Raw genomic sequence first — 19,450 nt, 5'->3', positions numbered from 1 at the left:
ACTCCAATTTGAATGTTGGCCCGTTATAGCCTAGTCCCTTAAATAGCCCGCCCAATATTTGCCAAATATGTTGAACATGTTTGCAGTCTACATCGTTCTAATTGCGTTGCTTTAATATGGAAAATGCCCATGCGCCAGTTTTCACATGACAAAATTGCAAACTAACATGCGTTTGACTCCTTAGAGCCAGTTGAAATTAGAGCCCTAAGAGTGCAGAGATTGAACGCCTAAAAGCCTGGCTGTGAGAGGTATACGAACAGATCCAAGAACGGTCTGATAATTGACCAAGATTAAATGACCTGGCTATGAAAAAAAAACCAGATCTGAGTACAGTCTGATACAGGAACAGATTAAAAGTTATATAGCAAAAGATCTAAGAACAGTTGATACAGGCACGTATTAAATACCCTGGCAGTGAGAGACACGATGAACAGATCTGAAGCCAGTGTCAGAAGGAGGTGGAGAGAAGAAGAGACGGGCTGTGGGCTGCAGCACTAACGAGTTTGAAATTCATTAAGAGTGAAACAGTGGTGTGTGTGAGAGAGAGGGAGAGCGAGAGAGAGGGAGAGCGAGAGAGAGAGCGAGAGAGAGAGAGAGAGAGAGAGAGAGAGAGAGAGAGAGAGAGAGAGAGAGAGAGAGAGAGAGAGAGAGAGAGAGAGAGAGAGAGAGAGAGAGAGAGAGAGAGAGAGAGAGAGAGAGAGAGAGAGAGAGAGAGAGAGAGAGAGAGAGAGAGAGAGAGACTGTGGGAGAGAGCCTCCTGAAGGATCAAAACTATTATTGCCATTATCATTGTCTCATTTTCTCTCTCTCTCTTTCTTGCATGTATGCACACACGCATGCACACACACTCTCTCCTGGCAGTAAGACGGAAGACAGGCCGCTAGCCCAGTGGAGCTGTAGGAGATTCTAATGAGATGTCTATCGCCTCAGTCCAGACTCTCTCTCCTCTCAGCGAAGAAGAACCGACGCCACAGCCGCCTGCGAGGGGGAATTGTGAGACGAGATATAGCAGTGTGTGTGTGTGTGTGCGTGCGTCGGTGAGTTTGAGTGTGTCCGATGCGGCCTCACTGCCTCTCAATATTGTGATGGATGGCCTCACCAACACAACTCCCTCCTCTACCCACCACCAATACACACACACACACACACACACACACACACACACACACACACACACACACACACACACACACACACACACACACACACACTGCTCCCCACCCTGCACACACATCACTGTAACTGCCTGTTAAGGTATCCCTAAAAGGCTGACATAAAAATCTGCCCTCCAAATTCCACCACCCTTTCTCCCTCTCCCTCCACCCAAGACCCTATACCCTCCCCTCCGCCCCTGCCAGGCTGGCCCTCAGTCGGGCACTACCACCAAAGAAACCTCACCCGTGGCAAAGTCATGACGACAGCTATAGCTGCATCGGTTCCCGTGCTCACCCCTCTCTGCTCTGACCTGATTCCGTATGAACACTGCTTCATGTCAACGCTCACTCATACAGAGAACCAAGGCCACACGAAGCACCGTTGTCTTCCGCAGTTATCGTCCAAGCCCTGGTCAAAAGTAGCACACCATTTGGGACACATAACATGAATATTTCCACACGCACTGCTATCTTTCATTTGAGTTCAACAATGGCACACTTCTATTTTGTTATTTTTAACAATCAGTTGCATGTTGTTACAGTGGTCCATGACTCCACATTGTCTGTGGAAGCAGACTCGGTATCGTTTGTCGACTGGTTGTTGACGGCTCGTCCCCAGCTGGTCCTTGATAAGCTGCAGCTTCTCTCTCCAGAGGGAGGGATGTTGACTTCTCTCTCTCTCTCTCTCTTCCTCTCTCCTGGGTTTTAATCAGTCACTTTCTTGCAAAGCGACTTCTCTGGTAGTCTGGACGCTGCTGTGTACACAGACTCTGTGGTGATTAAGGTAGCGGGAGAGAGAGATGCTGAGAGAGAGAGAGATGCTGAGAGAGAGAGAGAGAGAGAGAGAGAGAGAGAGAACGCTTGTTAGCAGCCAGGTTGAAGTGCTGCTCCAGTTACTCGGAGTGAGAGGCTCTGCTTTTTTTTTTTCACTTTCACTCTGTCTCTCACTCTTTCGTGTCTAGCTCTCTGAGGTCCTTTGGTACCAGGTGATGCTTACTGAGAGTCAGGGTGGACTGAACACTGGCTAACGCAACACACACACACAGAGAGGGCTCTCCACTGCAGGCCTATTAACTACACTACTGCTGCCCTCGATTCAGAGCCTCTCTGTCTAACACACACAGCCTCTCTCTATTCCTCTCACTTCCTCAATTCAGTTCATTCAATTCAATTATCTCTCTGTTAGTCTCTCTCTCTCTCTCACACACACACTCACACCAATGATACATGAACTACCAACCATCGCCACAGCCTGCAGTTGACCCCTCTCTCTGAGCTCCGCAGTCCCCAAGCCCAAATCCAATCCTCCCCTACAGCGTCACATGACCCAGTATTTAAGCACCAGAACCGTCTCTGATCCAGAACCCATGTGCCTGCTCTTGCCCACGGGAGGCTAGTTGAAGCGTCGCTATCTCCTAGCGATCAACCCCAACATTCCAAAGCCGCAGCCATAAGCAACACTCGCTAATTACTGTCTCAGTGTCAACCCGTAATTCTAGACACCAATCAGCCCTGTTCCCCAGAAGCTAATGCTACGCCAGTGCTGCGCTAGCTGATTCAGGCTACAGCGCTTAACGCTTAGCCCCCATGTGGGATTAGGCCATGTGTGATAGAGAAGGGGGGTGGGTGAGGGGGGATGCAGATTTGAGAAGGGGGCTCAGGGGTATTCACTTGACATTAATTGTGTCATCACCTCTGTAGCCCCCCCTCCCTCGCTCCCCCAGCCCCCACCTCCTCTGGATGTCTGACTTGGGATCTGCAGTAGTATTAGTAGGCTACAGGGAATAGCTGACTTCATCTATATTAACCCTTTAAACCGGGTGAACTAAGAACAGCAGGACAGCATGGACCTAAGTCGATAGGGCAATTTACGGCAGACCAGGACCGTGATTCCATCTGAGCAGCTGCATAATGTATCCCAATGACAGTTATATTAGCATCTACAATGAGAGTGAAATAAAGCTCTACTCTATTCTAAGTAGAAACACATGGGATCAGCATTAAATCAAATGTATCTGTCTTCTGTATTATATTCTAGTATTATATTAACCTATAGGTCCTGGTAAGCAGTGCCCTCCCCTGACAGACTTTCGTCCTGTGAATGTTTTTCCATGCTATTCCATCACCGGGCTCAGTGAAGCAGACCTGCGTTGAGCTGTTTGAGTGGGAGAATAATGGCACCGGAATGTATAGCCTCTCTCTCTCCGATAGTGTGGCAACAGAAGACTGGTCCATCCCTGAGGCACAGCACCTGGGCTGGGCCGTCTGCTTTCTCTTCTCTCCTCCTTCTTTCCTGTCTTTCTTTCGGTCTCTCCTCTCTGGCTTTACCCTCCGTATGGTCCACCACCTCCCTCTTTTTCTCGCTCTCCCTCCCTCCCTCCCGAGAGCCTCTGCCGAGTGGAGTCAATTAAAAGCGCACATTTCAGTGAGAGGAGAATGTGTGTGTGTGTCTGTGTGTGTGTGTGTGTGTGTGTGTGTGTGTGTGTGTGTGTGTGTGTGTGTGTGTGTGTGTGTGTGTGTGTGTGTGTCTGTGTGTGTGTGTGTGTGTGTGTGTGTGGAGGAGGCTCCCATGGGGCCTGGCAGTATTGCGCTGCAGCGCAGCACTCTCCTCCTGTGACAACGCCTCCGATGGGACTGGGACAGCTGTGACCAACCTACAGCTTCAGCGGGGATGACAAGCCTTATTAGACACTCACCCCCTCATCACCCACCCCCCGCCCCCATATCTCTCTCACACACAGGCAAACACGTTTTTGCTTTCGCACATACAGAAGGAGACACACTAGCATACAAGTACACGCTTTCACACCGAAAGGCACACATGCACAAACACACACAGACAGTACACACACACATTTCCCTTATGCACATACACCCATCAACATATGCATACACTCTTTCAAACAAACAAAAAACCTAGTCGTTCACAAACACACACTTTGGAAGCAACGTCTGTGTGTGCTGCATGTACAAAAAGAGAACCTTGTTGGACAGATTACCCTTGGATAATATCAAATGAAAGACCAAATTCATATGCAACACAACACATGCATTCACTCACACAGGTATACGAAAGAACAAGGACTCGAGGACACACCAGCACAAGACAATGGAAATGTCATCACACAATTGTGACAAATCCTCGCACGGAACCACACAAGCGTAGAAAGAGCATGAAACAGATACTTTCTTTTCATTTCATTTATTTAACAGTCACCAGATAAGATACATTCGCTTTAAAAAAAAGAAATAGACGACAAAATTCATATTTTCTTTTTGAGTTTAAAAACTATTATACAATATCCTCAATATATAGATTTTTGTACAAAATAAAATCCTTACGACTGTAAAGGAAGTGTGACGCGGAAAAACAAAGACCAAAAAAAAATGCAAAGGAAATTGGAGTTGGCTCACAAACTACCACACTCAGGGGTGACAAAGACCCACCTCTTTCATAAATAAATGTGTATGATAACGTTTGACATTATATATAACTCTATTTTCCAATATCGGGGCATCACTAAACCTTTTTAGCGCAGGCTAAAACATAGCCCTACCAAGGGGTCCTTTCGCCAAGACCTTCCACACATACTTCACAGACTGAGATTGAACAAGAGTCGACATCCTAGAATAAGGATGTTGATCTCGAAGGATAGGGCCTGCTAGTCTGTGCCATACTTGACCTTTGGCTGTAATGATATGCCCCTTGTACGGTGTCCATGTTAGGAAATCCCCGGAACGGTGTACATTTTAGGACATTCCTGTTAGAAGTATTCAGTACAGTCCACAGCAGAGTGTGTCTACTGAGGGAGACAGGAGAGCTGGTTCATGTTCTTTAGGCATCAAACGAACAAAAACTAACTGAATCAGAGTGGGACAACCTGGACTTTGTCCAATAAGAAACACACATTTTTGGTTTCCGTTGCAAAGCGCTTTAAGGCGGTTCGCAATGGCGTGCGGCGTGTGGCCTAATGAACATGACCCATGGCTATCTCCTGTCCCGAGGCTTTGTATGGTGGCTAGAGCTACAGTAAAGAGACCGTGGTCCAATTCATGGGGGCTGGTGTAGCCTAGCGTATAGGGCGTGGATCCGGATGTCCGCCTTCACAAATCACCATGCCATATACACCCTGTCCCTGAATGTCCCTTCAGAGCGTCAACATTACAACGACAACAAGAGAGAACGACGAACAAAGGAAACGCGCTGAACGTGGACATGTGTGGAAGGAAGGTAAAGAAGGAACAACAACCCTGTTTGACAGAGATTAATGCCAATCTGATTGGCTGATTGTTTCCATCTGTCTTTTCTACCCCTCTCCGCCTATATGTACAGTACCTTATATCAGAGAACCAGTCTCAACTCAAACTCCCAAAGGCCCAAAACACAGCCAAGACGACCTCATAACATGTGATAGGGAACACAAGATACAGATGATGACAACGATGCTGATGACTTACAACACAAACACACTACCCGTTTAAGACACACGCGCCCAGAAGGGACGGGGAAAGGGACATGATCATGTGATTATATTGCTGTCGACCTACTATCAACCTGCGTTTACTTATTTTTTGTGGGTTTTATGTCCCTCCCCCCTACCCCCTCCCCCCCATCGGTGTCCTTTCCGAACAGACAAACGCGGACAGTGTTGTCTCCCTCCCGGGCCAGGATGACTAGGTGTTAATCACGGCGATCAGAACAGCACATTTACGTTAGCGACAACTGCAGGGGTGAGAGAGAGAGAGAGAAAGAGGGAGGGATGGGAGGGGAGGCTGTTGCGTTTAGATCCCCGATAGTGATGCATGGCTGCAGCATCACTTTGGAGATTAAAAGCAAGGCGCTGAATTTCAATCAAGCACAGTTTAATGGGTCGGTCTGAGGGATGATCACTTTGTCTCTGTTGGGGGGGGGGGGGGGGGGGGCAGAGACAGAGAAAGCAAAGTTAAAGAGAAAAGCTGGCGCCACAAAGGACAAAATAAACCCTGGTTGAGGCAAGGTGATACGCCATTTTCCATTTTGTCTTCTGAATATTCCAAAGATGAATTCAATGAACATAATGCGACCAACTAATATAACATACACTTTCACTTGCACAGTAAAGTAAAGCACCAGATTATAGTTTTCAATTAGGTCAGTGAAGAGGCACAGATCATTGTAAGTCTGTCCCAAAATGTATCATTTGATTTGACCGAATACGAGCCAACAACAAAGAGCCCAAATAGCCAATCAATCAGACATTTTTGATGACATTTTCCCTACTTCCCACTGGCAGTAAACATATCAGCATAGCAACCCCCATTATAAACATTGCAGCACAGCAACCCCCATTATAAATCTATTCCACAAATGTATCTATAGATCCGGATTCTTGCGCTTTCTTGGTTTGTTCAGCAAAATTATATGTCAAATACCGTACCCACATCGCAAACAGCCAAACTCTGCATGAGTTTGTCTGCTACAGTACATGACAAGACCTGGGTCCAAATACCATTTGAGATATTTCAAATACGTTTAGCGTTTGCTGCAGTCTGCCATGGAGTGCAAGATAGGCGGGGTTTGCACGTTTGCGACAATTCTATTGGCTCCATTGCGCCAGGCAAACTCAATCAAGCCCAGATAAAGTGTCTGAAAGGATTTTGAATAGTATTTGAACCCAGGTCTGTATGTGAGTGAGCTGTGGAGTCTGACCCACTTCTTTTAAAGTGCTTGGTGAGTTCAGGTCTCATGATAGTAGATGAGAAAGGGACAAGGTTGGGCAACAACACAGTTGAGATTGTCATCACAGTATACAGCTGATGTGAGAAAAACCAATGTGACATGAGCTACAGTCTCCAGAGAGAGTCCGGGTAGGGAGAGATAGGACCGGGGCATTTTATAGCACAACACAGAAAGGTATGGGGGAGTGAGCGACTGAGTGTTTGTCCCATCTCCTCTGTTTTCAGTCCAGGAATGACACAGTTATGCACAGTGCTCCCCAACATGTTAGTGAGGAGGGGTGGAGTCTGTCTATCTGAGGGGCAGTGAGGGCTGGCCTGCAGCACTCTCTGTAGTGGAGTCTTTTCTGAGGCCTGCCCTGAAGCACTCTGGGAAATGTCTCAGCCGGGCACCCAGCTCTGGTTGTTGTGGGCTTGCTGAGGGCCTGCCAGTCCACTCATGCCCATCCCAAGGCCCACCCCCATGCCCATCCCGATGCCCAACCCCTGCGCCAGGGAGCTGTCAAAGTTAAAGTCCATTTCTTCTCCGGAGTCCATGATATCGTGGAGGAGGATGGACTCCACGTCACAGTCCAAGCTCCCGTGGAAGATATCCAGGTCCAGATCGGCTGGTAGTCTCTCGTGGGGGTGAGGCTGGTGGTACGAGCTACCATGGTAGCTGCCTCCTGTGCAGCCTCCCACCATGCCCAGTTGGTGGTGGTACAGTCCACTGCCCATTCCCTGGTGTTGGGGGCTGGGGTAAGTGTTGTGGCAAGGGTGCGAGGGGTGGGGGGCGGTGGCCAGGTGGCAGGAGTCCTGGGGCATCCCCAGCATGCCGGCCGGGTTGGGTGGCAGGGTGGTGGAAGCGGGGAGGTGGGCGTGGGATGGGGGGCTGTAAAGATAGGGGGCTTTGTGGCTGTAGGGCTGGAGGTGGCCACTGCTGATGCGTGGGGCCAGGGCTGGGGCTCGAGTCGGTGTGTGCGTTGTGTGGTTGCTGTGGTTCTGACTGAGGTTGTGGCCAAGATGAGGAGAGCTGTGGTTGTGGTTATTGTGGTTGGTCACAGGGTTGAGGTTATGACTCTGAGTTCCGTTGTGGCTGTGAACTGCATGTCCGTTGTGTCCGGGGTGGTGGCTGTGACGGGTGGAGCTCACTCCGTTCGTGGAGGGCCCCATCATTGGTTGGGCATCTCTCTCCTGGCCCAGTATTATGTCCTTGGCACAGTACTGCTGTGGCCCTCCAGGGCCCCCTGTCAGCAGGCTCTGCAGGGCGTTGGTCCCTGAGTAGGCCGGCAAGGTTCCGCAGAAGCTAGCCGGCTTATTCTCCTGGATGGTCTGCATGGGCGAGTGGTGGCGCAGCATGCCCATCCCAGCCTGGCTGTAGACCGCGCCACAGTATGACCCCTGACCTTTAACCCCAGGGTTGTAATGATAGACCGGGGAGAGTTTGTGGCCCGCTGCCAGGTGAGGATGATGATGGTGGTAGCCTTCCTCCAAGAGCCTCTCCTCCAGGCTGATCGCCCCGGTGAGATTAGCCAGCTGGGGAAGCTGCTCCACGGGTGGACAGTGGCCTCCCACGGCCCCCATGGCAGGGGAGCGGGCACTGGAGGAGGGGGAGGGGTAGAGGTGTGGCGAGGCCGAGCAGGACAGCCCGCTTTCCTCTGACTCCTCCAGCTCGCCCTCGGCCAGGATAGGCGACACACGCCCGCTCAGGGTCGACGTAGACGAACTAGCCCGGGAGTGGAGCTCCGTCCAGGCGTCAAACTCTCCTTCCACACCCCCAGCTCCCCCTATGTTGCCTGGGAGAACCTTCCCCGGTGGGCTACCCTGCTCAGGGGAAGCCTGGAGCCCCACTTGAGCTCCAGAACCAATCCCTGGCCTGCCCACCCTCTTGCGGCTGACCCGGCCCTTGCTCTTCAGGTACTTGGTGCTGTTGTCCATGGAGACGGTTCGCCGACGAGGGGCCTTTCCCATCTTGCCCCCCTCAGGGTTGAGCATCCACCAGGAGGACTTGCCCGTGCCTTCGTTCTGCACCCGGATGAAGCGCGTGTGGAGGGACAGGTTGTGTCGAATGGAGTTCTGCAGACATAGATAGATAGATAGATAGATAGATAGATAGATAGATAGATAGATAGATAGAGGGGGGCGAGAGAGAGAGAAAGAGATTGATTCATTTAGAGTGCACATTACATTGTTCATCATAGTATGTCTATTAGCATTTTCACTGTTTAACACACTGAATCCCACCACTGCCACCAAACGTCACACTTTAGCTCTGGGTGAGGACAGCGTGTGACTTTCAGACAATGAGTACGGGTCGCCTTTGTGCGTTTCCCAGAACTCCTCATCTGTAGACATCAGCTGAATCAAGTACGCATATGACCCATTTTCATATGAAACAACTGTCTACTGGAGAGGAAACTAGAGTTTCAGCGACTTTGACGACGTGCAACCTGCCAATCTGATCCCAAGCCTGCTGCTCCGTATTGATGGCTGTTTAAAGGTTTATCTCACACACATTGATGCCACTGGGGAGTGTGTGGATTCCCCTTCCAAGAAGAGCGTCGCTGATCAATACGTACCAGACAGTTTGTGTTCATGCTTATAGAGCTGCTATCAACTCACCATCGTGGGTCTACAAAATACTTACTGGTGCCTTGTCTGCCTACTAAACTGTAGACACCAGGGCCCAGTTTTTCTGAAGTTATCGATCCGAATTCCAACTATCGGATGTGATTGAATGCGTAGAAACAGAATTAATAGAATGGGTGTCTTTGTACAATCTATCAGGTGAGAGTGCCAATGATTGTCTGAACTGAAGACACTACGTCCACTTTATCTCTGTGAAGTGGAGGGTATCCCTCCCTCTTTCTCCTTCCCTCTGTCTCTTTCCTCTCCACTTCTTCTCCTCCGCCTGGTAGATGTACGCTAATCCCTGGTTCAATGTGTCTGGCTGGGGCTGGTGTTTGAAGTGGCTGCCAGTCTGGCCCGCACACCAGCCCCCTCTCCCATGGCCTGAGTGTGGAGATGGATCGGATAGATTGAGCTAGGAGCTACCAGGAATAATGGATGGAGCCCACCAACCACCTCCTACCCACACAGACTATCTCTATCACCGAATTCTCTTTCTGTCTCTCTATAACCCTCGCTCTTTCGCTCCATCACCTTCTCCCCTCCCTCGCCCTCTCTCTCCTTTTATCTCTGTCTCTCTTTTATCACCATTTTCTCTCTTTATAGCCTTCTCTACTCTAAGCTTTCTGCAACTTGTTGCTTCTCTCCTTTCTTTTCATCCTCTTTCCTCCCTCTCTCCATGTTTCTTGTGTTTGTTAATATGCTGGAATCATTATTTACCTGCTGAGAGAATAGATTTTTTTTTTTTTTTGTCAATGCCTTTCCCACATTTGTTTTGGGCGGGGGAACACTCAAATTCAATGATAAACTCTCAATAGATGACTCTGTGACTCATTCCCTTTCTAATTCCAAAAACAATTTGTAGGTGTATTAGACTTTTTCTTCAAGGGCAAGTGAAGGCCAAGTGAACAGTAAGAAATATTGATTGATTGACAACAGTTGTTCTGTTCTGCTTTTTGCTGTAGGCGTTATTCTGAAACTTGAACGGCAAAATGAAACCAGAGCACCTAGTGTGGCTAAGCCTTACATTGGTACTATAGTACTATATTCCATTGTTTCAGATTGAGGTACATGTGGTGTAATTTTAAGCGTTCATACTTTCAACGGCACCGTTGTGTCGTACATCATTTGTATTCACGGCGAAGCGGCACAGTCTGAGAACACACAAATCAAATGGTGGGGCACCAACTGAAAAGCGGCGACTGACTGAATCCAGGTGATCTGTGAATGCCTCCCTTCGGTTGCCTCGCTGTGACACCTCGAGCATTGGGTAACCATGGCAACTGTTGGTAAACGTGCAGGAGAGGGAGTATATGATATTGTGGTGGGTAGAGCAGGGAGGCAGAGTAAGGGTAGCGGGGGGATGGGGAGAGACGTTGGTTGTTTGATGCTGCAGCTCTCTCTCTAACTCTAAACAGCCTTTCTTTCATCTGGGCCGTGCCAGTCCGTCGGGGATGCCCGGTCGGCGGTTAGGGGCGGGCAACTACGTGCCTGCGCCGACTACTACCCTTTTCACACTATCGTGCCAACTGAAACTGAAGAAGTTTCTCTCACATATTTTCTTTTCACATTGATCTTTTCGGCACAGTTCAAGCAACTACGGTGGATACCCAGCCAGCTCAAACAGCTTGGCTCAGCAAGGTTTGGTCCGGGTACACCTGTCTCTCCCACACCAGAACATTTCCTTATCAGCTCATGACAAATGCTGACCATCAAGTTATAGATGACAGATTGATTGAAGGCCGAATGAAAATGAACCTCCTTCAATGGGACCGGACCCGGTTGAAGCCGCTACCGCGTATGATCTCTGATCTGTTCCAAACGTAGCATGTATGATCAAAAACAGTCCCCCGCTATAGACTTGGGAGAGGGATTTGAACATCATCCCCAAGCCCTCTTTATCTGATGAATCCTGAATCCACCTGCTTAAGAGAGATTTAAGAGATTGCCTTCGTCCCAAATTGCTCCCTATGCTCTATATAATGCACTACTTTTGGCCAGGGGCCATAGGGCTCTGGTCAAAAGTGGAGCACTATATAGGGAATATGGCACCATTTGGGACACAGCCATTGCGTGGGTAAGTCGACCATGATGGCGTAGTCAGCTAGCTGTTTGCTTCCTGTTTGCTGGCCTTTCTGTTTTGTTTTCAAACCCGGAGTTTCTCAGTAGTAGTCATCCTGTTTGGGCGTGGGTTTAGGGACTAAGAATAGCCCTGCCAGGTTACAGGTGTCCCTCCCTGTGTAGGAGTAGCCTAGCCCTGGCTTCTCGCCCAATCTTGGACTGAGTCAGGGGAAATATGGCCGGCCCATGCCCCGCTCACTCACGCCCCCAAAACAGGCAGTCGCAGGCAGCCGGTGCTAATCCCGCTTCATTCCGAGTAATCCCAGACAATTCCGGGCTAATCCTGGAGTTGATTCAGGGGCACTCCCAGCTGGGCATCTCACACAGTCCACTGCCAGGTCATCGTGTGCACCGCGAGCAGCCTGGATACGGTATGAATCAATGGGAGGAGGAAGATGAGGGGGCAGACTAAGGAGATTCCTTTGTTAAGCAACCTGTCCATGTTAGACAAGGAGAGGAAAGGCCATGATCTACAAGGCCATGTAGTACAACCACCCTTTCAATTTCCTATCTGACAGAGCTAAGTGGAATGCCTCACTCTGAGTTTGTTTACGGCAGAATAGAATGTTAAAAACGTTATTGTCTATTAAATATTCATAAAATGTTTCTGGCTTTCAGGAATAGACAAATGAAGGGTAGCACACAAAAACATACAATGAGAACGGAGCACACACTCCAACCCCTTGGTCCGGCAGCTATCTCATATTGAAATCGGGCCAATTTATACAATACATAATGGTGGAAGGCAGAAATAATGACGTGAGATAGAGAGCTAACACACAAATGTATTGCCTGATCCCACCCGACTTAAGTGAACAGACTGTGCGGTATATCAAAGGTTGTCAAATCAAACTTCTATGAATATGTAACTATCACAGAGTGGGTATTTAAGCAACAACAACCAGCGTGCAGTAGCCTTGCACTGTTATTTGTGGAAAGGGCATCTGTCCGATTCTAGAACAATTGTAGCCAGTGGAAGACTGCGTAGCACATGCAAATATGATTACTAGAATGGCAAAGCCACTCAGACCACATCAAGTTCACAGAACACTCATGGGTACATTCAATATGGCAGCCGGTTCACCCGTCACATACGTAACATTGACTTGAATGGGAATGTCCTTTCTAGTAAATCTATTTCTGTGGTGTGGCACCCCGGTGGCCCCAGAGAGACAAATCGGCTTGAGCTCAACTCTCATTAGAGCCCACGATCCTGATACCTGACGTACATCTTCTTTATTCGCTCCCCACCAAGCCACTCCACCACAGCACTCTTTGCCTACAGATTAAGCTTAAAACCTATTAGCACCCTCAAATCTGACACGTTCACACTCTTTCCAACACAGGTGGCCTCAGAGCAGCAGAAAGGGATTTTTCCTTTTCCCGAGACCGGGTACTACAAGACTTCCTGTTTTGGATCGACCAAGCTCTGTTCATGTTCCGAGAATGAACAAAAACGGGCCCTGGTCATTGTCGATAATTCCCCTCTCTTTCAAACCCTTTAATTTGCCCCTCAGCGTTCTGGCCATTCACATTGATTCCTGCTCAGTCCTCCCTCCACACACCCACTGAGTTTGATTTTGGATCTGGAGTAGGCAGTTAAACTTGGAGAATCGATTCAACTTAATAGCCTTCAATGGTAAGGTTTGGCTTTAGACACATCAAGGTCTGACTGTTTGTAGGAAAATATTATATTGGACTAGCTTTGTGAAGGCGATATGGCTCCCTTTCCAATGTCCTTGCCCGAGGGTACCCCCGGCATTGCGTGAGTAGGGTGACAGTGCCCAGTTGCCCAGCCTGGCACAATGCCAATGTGTCCCCTCTGCCGCCACTCCCAGGGTAGCAATCTGCCGTTGAGACTGTGGTGAGCGGGGTGGTGGGGGCAATAGACCGTCTGGGTTGGCTTGACTGGCTGGCTGGCAAGGCGGGCAGCTGGGATAGAGGGTGTAAGGGGGGTAGTGGGGTGGGAGTGTGGAGGCATAGCGTGGAGCCCAGTGTGTGAGAACCCTCCGAGCCACACAATGGGCTGCCCTCAAAATGGGGCCCCTCTACCCCCCACATACTCACAAGAGGGGATAGATGAAACAGGTCAAACTGTTTAGGGCCCATCTTGTGGAGAGAGGGTGTGCTCATTCAAACAAAACCAAGTGATGAGCCCAAAGACAAGAGGGCTCACGTGGGAACGCCAAAAGAAACCACTCACCCGGTTCAAATAACTTAAAGGGTTGGATGACTGGCATGTTCGTTCTGCAAAGACGAGAATCTGTCTGGAAGCTATTTACCGCCATTCGCCATGTACTCATTCGGTGTTTATCAATCCCATTTCATACAGAAAGAAGCCATTATGCTCCTCTGCTGTCTATGGGTATCTCTTCATGGCACGCCATTCATTAGATAAGCACAAATCAAGGGGGACCAGGAGAGGCTCTGGCTGTGTTTATTGTGATGCCTGTTTGTGCATCTACAGAGGAGGGGGAGGTGGAGGCTCAAACACAAGCAGTTTTGTTCAGGCAAAGGAATGAGTTTTGTCAGCTAAGCCTGTCTCCAGGCTATTGATGGAAATTAGCACCGGCTAAATATTCGCTTCCAGTGATTGATGTCACGGCTCGGCTTGTCCCCCTTTGAAGGGAAATAAAGAATGTAGAGGCGCATAGATTAATGGGAATAGGGGGGTTGGTGCATTCAGCATTCTCTGTCTGCAGGGGTGGGGTGGAGTGGAGGGATGGGAGGGCTTCAAGGGGACTGAAGGGCCTAATGGTACCTAAAATATGGCTCTATACGTAACAAAGCAGATACGGCACGCTATCCCAAGTGGCACCGGTACAGACAGGAACACAGATCTTGTTGCCTGCGAAGGAAGCCCAAAGTCAGACGATAATTAAAATCCCTTTAGAGGAGGAGAGCCTACTTTAAGGAGAGACAGATGGGCAGATGGACGAGCCTGTTTTCTGGACTGCGATCAAATTGAAAAGATGAACAAAAAAATAGACCTCTTATTAGGAGGTGAGAAACTAACTTAGCCGCCACACGCCACAGGGGCGGCTGGTAGCCTTACGGTTAAGAGCGTTGGGCCATTAACCGAAAGGTTGCTGGTTCGAATCCCCGAGCAGACTAGGTGAAACCTCTGGTGGTGTGCCCTTGAGCAAGGCACTTAACCCTAACTGCTCCTCCTGTAAGTCGCTCTGGAGAAGATCCTCTGCTGAACGACAACAAAAAAAAGTAATCAAGCAATGCCATCATCATCGCCATGGTCCATAGTCACGGAACTATCAAGTAGGTCTAGTTGTGTAGTCACGGCAAGCCCTGTCAGAAACCTAGGCTAGGAACCAGGCTGAGCTACAGTACAGACCATTGGCTACTATCTGTACCTAAGACATACAGTAGAACCTTAGCCATTAGAGGCTGACTAAGGCAAGTTTCCCCTCTTACGACAATACAAATCACTTTCAAAATGTCTATATCATCCCATACACCACTCAGTGCCATTCCAAAGGGAAAAGAGGGAAAGTCAACTGAGAGTTTGAGCTGCCATGTGCCATGGTGCCCACAGTCAGGAAGTCTGTGGGGAGAGGGTGTAAGGGATTCCTGCTTGGCTGTGTTCTAATGGCAGCCAGTCCCTGGCAAATCACTGCCTGTATACTTCTACAAGCACCAAGGGGGATGGTTAGCGGTTTGGAACTGCTGATCAAGAGCTGCACGAGCTTTGACGGCTAAAAATAGCCGCAAACAGATTAGCAGACCATCTGAGACCAGGATAGGGGATCGGAAAATCCACCAAGGAATGCCAGGATGGTCTTGGCGGTTTTCCAGTTGGCCGGCGTGAGGGGGACACGACATCTATGACACCCACGAGACGAAAGCCCCCGCCTGAGCTCGTAATCACGCCAAACGTGGGCAAGACCTGTGCCGGAGAGGGCACAAGGCGGGTACGTGCAAGAGGGCATGGTTTTCCACAGGGGCTATTGGAGGTAGGCTTCGCTTTCCCCTGTGAGGGTTCACAAAACAGGTGTACAGGGTTGGGCCACCTGTGGGGCATGCCACCTGCTCACAGCTCACACTTCGACCAAAGTCTGGGGATCCATCAGACTCACATTTTCCACTGGGCCTGCCATCATGCTATCATAAAGTCATGCACGTTTCTGGAGAGAGGCTTTTACAGCTTTTTTAATTTGATTTATTTTTGCAAGGAAGAGTAGGTGTGTGTGTGTGTGTGTGTGTGTGTGTGTGTGTGTGTGTGTGTGTGTGTGTGTGTGTGTGTGTGTGTGTGTGTGTGTGTGTGTGTGTGTGTGTGTGTGCTTGTCTATTTATGTGTGTGCTTGAGTCAGGTCTTTTAACGGCCCACAGGCGGGCGGAGTGTGGATTTGATTATATAGAAACCACCCTCTGCCACATACAAAGAAACAGACGATGCAACAATGGACTCAATGCCGACGCGGTTATCTCCGCCTCTCACTCTCCACCATAATCTCCTTCATAATAACAACAATCTCATTTCCCGCATTCTAAAGGTCAGTACACACCTCTGATCAGACTTTAATAAACAGCATTCTCAGGGTTTCATATCGGCAGAGCAGGAAACTCATTCGGCAGCGGGTTGCCTTATGGCACGCAAAATTCATTGAACAGTCCCTTCAATTGCTTGCAATTTCATAGCGGAGAGACTAATGATATCATCGCAATCAGATGGAAGCGCCCAAAGATCCAGAAAGACACACGCGTGTACATGCACGAATGCATCTTAAGCAGGCAGGCACGCTGGCAGGCACACAGGCAGGCACCCACACAGGCACACATAGTAGGGTAGCCATCATTACTTGTGAGGTACAGATGATCTGAAGACCAAAACTCAGCCATGTCTATACGTATATCGCATGTATCAGTCACGCAATAAAACACAGCTTCTCCCTCACACGTTCATCTTCTCACATAAACTGGCAAACAAAATATTCACATATGCCTCACACACTCTCTCTCACACACACACACACACACACACACACAAAGAGCCTGGCACAGTGGGCACGCTCATTACCACAATGCCAAGCTACTAGTTGCTAAGGAGACCTGTGGGAGAGGGAGGCTCCTTGTTTCCATAGCAGCCAGCCTGCTCCCTGCCAACTATCCCCCGAGGGAAAGGCAGCTAGGGAGAGAGGAGGGAGGGTGGGGGGGGGGTGAAGTAGGGAGAGGTAGAGGGCACCCGTCTAATAGGGGAGAGGTGTTGGGGAACTTCATTAAACGCCCTGTGTACCACACCAACCACTGCTTCTCAACAATATACACCGCATGCTATACACTTACACTCAAGTCTACTTACTCAGAGATGCAGAGAGCTACACCCACCTATGGTGTATGCCTACATATGACATTGAAAAGGGTAAGTGTATATGCGGAATCATAGGTCAAGAAAAGGCAGCTATAGAAGGAAGGAGGGAAAATAAGAAAATAGAGAAAGAGAACAAAGGAGGATCAAAGAGGGTCTTGCATTTTGGTAAATGGAGAACGTTGGGGATCTTAATTTTGGAGGCGTCTGTTAGCCATGGAGCCATCTTGAGACATTCCTTTATGTAAACGCATTGTTACGACCGTCTCTTTGAGCCTATACGGCCGTCCAGTGTTCTAGATGACCTTTTGTAAGATAGGCGTCGGATGATTGGTTGAGCCTTCTGTGTGACATCACTCCGAGCCCATACCGAAACACAAAACAACGACGGCCAATTTATCTCCCCTCAAATCTAAAACCAGTAGTAACCACCAACTTCACTGACCGTTATATCTAATATTCCCACACCCCAATAACATTGCCGCCGAGGAGGGCTTGTTAGCTAGTCACCTCAGCCATTTTCTTCTAAAACAGCTCAGCTATCAATGCTAGCTAACTAGCTAACATTAGCTAGACTGCGTCTAGACTCGGGAGTTCAAGGGCATATAGACAGGTCACATAGGCTTCAGGAGACAGCTGGATAGATATGATTCCACCATGGGCAACAACAACTGGCTACTAGTTAGTTTTTACCTAAATATGTTCAATTAATAGTTAGTTTATCCACTGACCACTGCATTCAGCAGGATAGCTAAATTACTGAAACGTAGCTAGCTAGCTCAGCCAACTAATCGCGAATTTCCTATTCTTTGATAGATTTGGGTCAACTTGCTCATATCAAGCAACAGACCGTTTGTTTAAAGGTAAAAATAACATTTAGTGGACTTGTTTTATGAATGACCGGACAGTGAAACTAAAATAGATGTCAGCTAGCTGGTGAGACTTCAATTTATTTCACAATTAATTAAGCTGAAGCTTGGTTTCCCCAAGTCATTCGGGGCTTACTGCTCATCCCGGTGAGCAAGCTAAGCAGACAGCAAGAAGGCTCAACTAATCACCCAACGTAACACATGAATATTAATGACTTTGCCTCCGGCTATCCTACGAAAGGAAATGTCGCATCCAGTGAGCCCATTCCATCCACTTCCTGGAAATTCAGTCTAAGAGAATGAACAAACAATAAATTATTTCAACTTCACATACTGTACAGCAATGCTGTATATCCAACCGTACAGTACAACGGCTCAATGGAAACCTACTACACAACATACTCAAGCAAACATACTGTAGCAGCATTTCTGCACAAACCAAAAGCCAAACACTGGAGAGGAAGAGAGTGCTCATTCAGGACTTACTCATTCCTCAAGAGGGGCCTCCGAGATTGCTGAAAGGGAGTAAAGATAGCGATATGGCCAAGCGATAATGCTGAATTCATAGGTACCTTGCCTTTTACACTAAAGTGCATTCACATACAGTAAGAGCGCTTTATATAGTGGACAATGTATGAACCATGTTGCTTCCATGGAAATGAAATGGATTCTATTTCTATGGTCGCTTGACCCTCAAGATTGGAAGTGCCAACCTACTGTATGAATGAGGGGCTTTATTGCCAAGTTTGATTCTCAACAGGAGGACACAGAACACCCTGTCTGCTGGGGTAACTTGTCTCACTGTCTAGATTAATGAGAGAAGGAGCGATACCACTCTGCTGTGAGTAAAGAGGAAGAGAGGAATGGGGGATTTCAACCCTCCCCCTCTGTCTTCTCCATCCATTTCCCGAAACAAAAAGAGCCCAATTAGGTCAGTTTGAGTTGGTTTGAGTCTGGTGGTGTGTGTCTGTACATTTGTCTGTGCGTGTATGGGTGGGAAACAAGGGGGGGGGGGGGGGGGGGGGGGGGTTAGTGTGTGGTATGTGGTAGAGAAAGTGTCGGGGGGGGGGGGTCGTTCTCTCTATCGCTCACTCGTGTGGGAGAGAGAAGGGGAGAGCAGCCGGCCACAGAGAGAAAGAGCGAGAGAGACAAACACACAACTCTACAGCCTAAGCGGGGCAAAACTTGCTCTCAGCTCGACGGGAGACGCTGAAATATTAATCAGTATGCTCCGGTCACAGACTCCTCTCCTCTGAATGCAATCGCTTCAAACCCCTTCCCTCCCTAATGAGTGGCTACGAGTGGGTTCATGAATGGCTAATGGACACCGATGGGGGGCTGATGGCGGGATAGATAGCGATGGGGGGAGGGGGTAAGTGAGGTATTGGGGAGGGGGATGTAGGGACATGCCGTGACCTTTTAAGAGGCTCCTGAAAACTTCATTAAGGATATCCCCACTTTTCCACTTCTCGTTCACTTTTTCATCCTCCCTCTCCATCTCTCAGTCTCATCTCTCACTCACCTCTCGTTCCTTCCTCTCTGTCTCTCCATCTCCCTTGCACTCCCTGTTGGTGCGTGCTGACTGATAACCCTCTTACCTTCTCACCCACACAACCCCTCAGAGCTATACTGTACACTGAAGTTTCTGTTCTAGGGCTATTTAA

The 19,450-nt window shown here is 48.8% G+C and overlaps 1 protein-coding gene across 1 annotated transcript in view; it reads right to left on the bottom strand.

The window, feature by feature from the left end:
* Window positions 1-4,340: 4,340 nt before the first annotated feature.
* LOC110489280 (forkhead box protein O6-like) overlaps window positions 4,341-19,450 on the bottom strand; it is a 38,866-nt gene continuing 23,756 nt past the window's right edge. The window contains exon 2 of the mRNA XM_021561973.3: window positions 4,341-8,924. Within this exon, the coding sequence (XP_021417648.2) occupies window positions 7,251-8,924 (1,674 nt within the window). The 3' untranslated portion in view covers window positions 4,341-7,250. The remainder of the gene's footprint in view (window positions 8,925-19,450) is intronic.

Source organism: Oncorhynchus mykiss, chromosome 2 (assembly GCF_057628025.1).
Source record: "Oncorhynchus mykiss isolate SJ-2025 chromosome 2, ASM5762802v1, whole genome shotgun sequence".
NCBI lineage: Eukaryota > Metazoa > Chordata > Actinopteri > Salmoniformes > Salmonidae > Oncorhynchus > Oncorhynchus mykiss.
The sequence above is the reverse complement of the archived record's forward strand: the minus strand, read 5'-3'. Positions and strand labels throughout refer to the sequence as shown.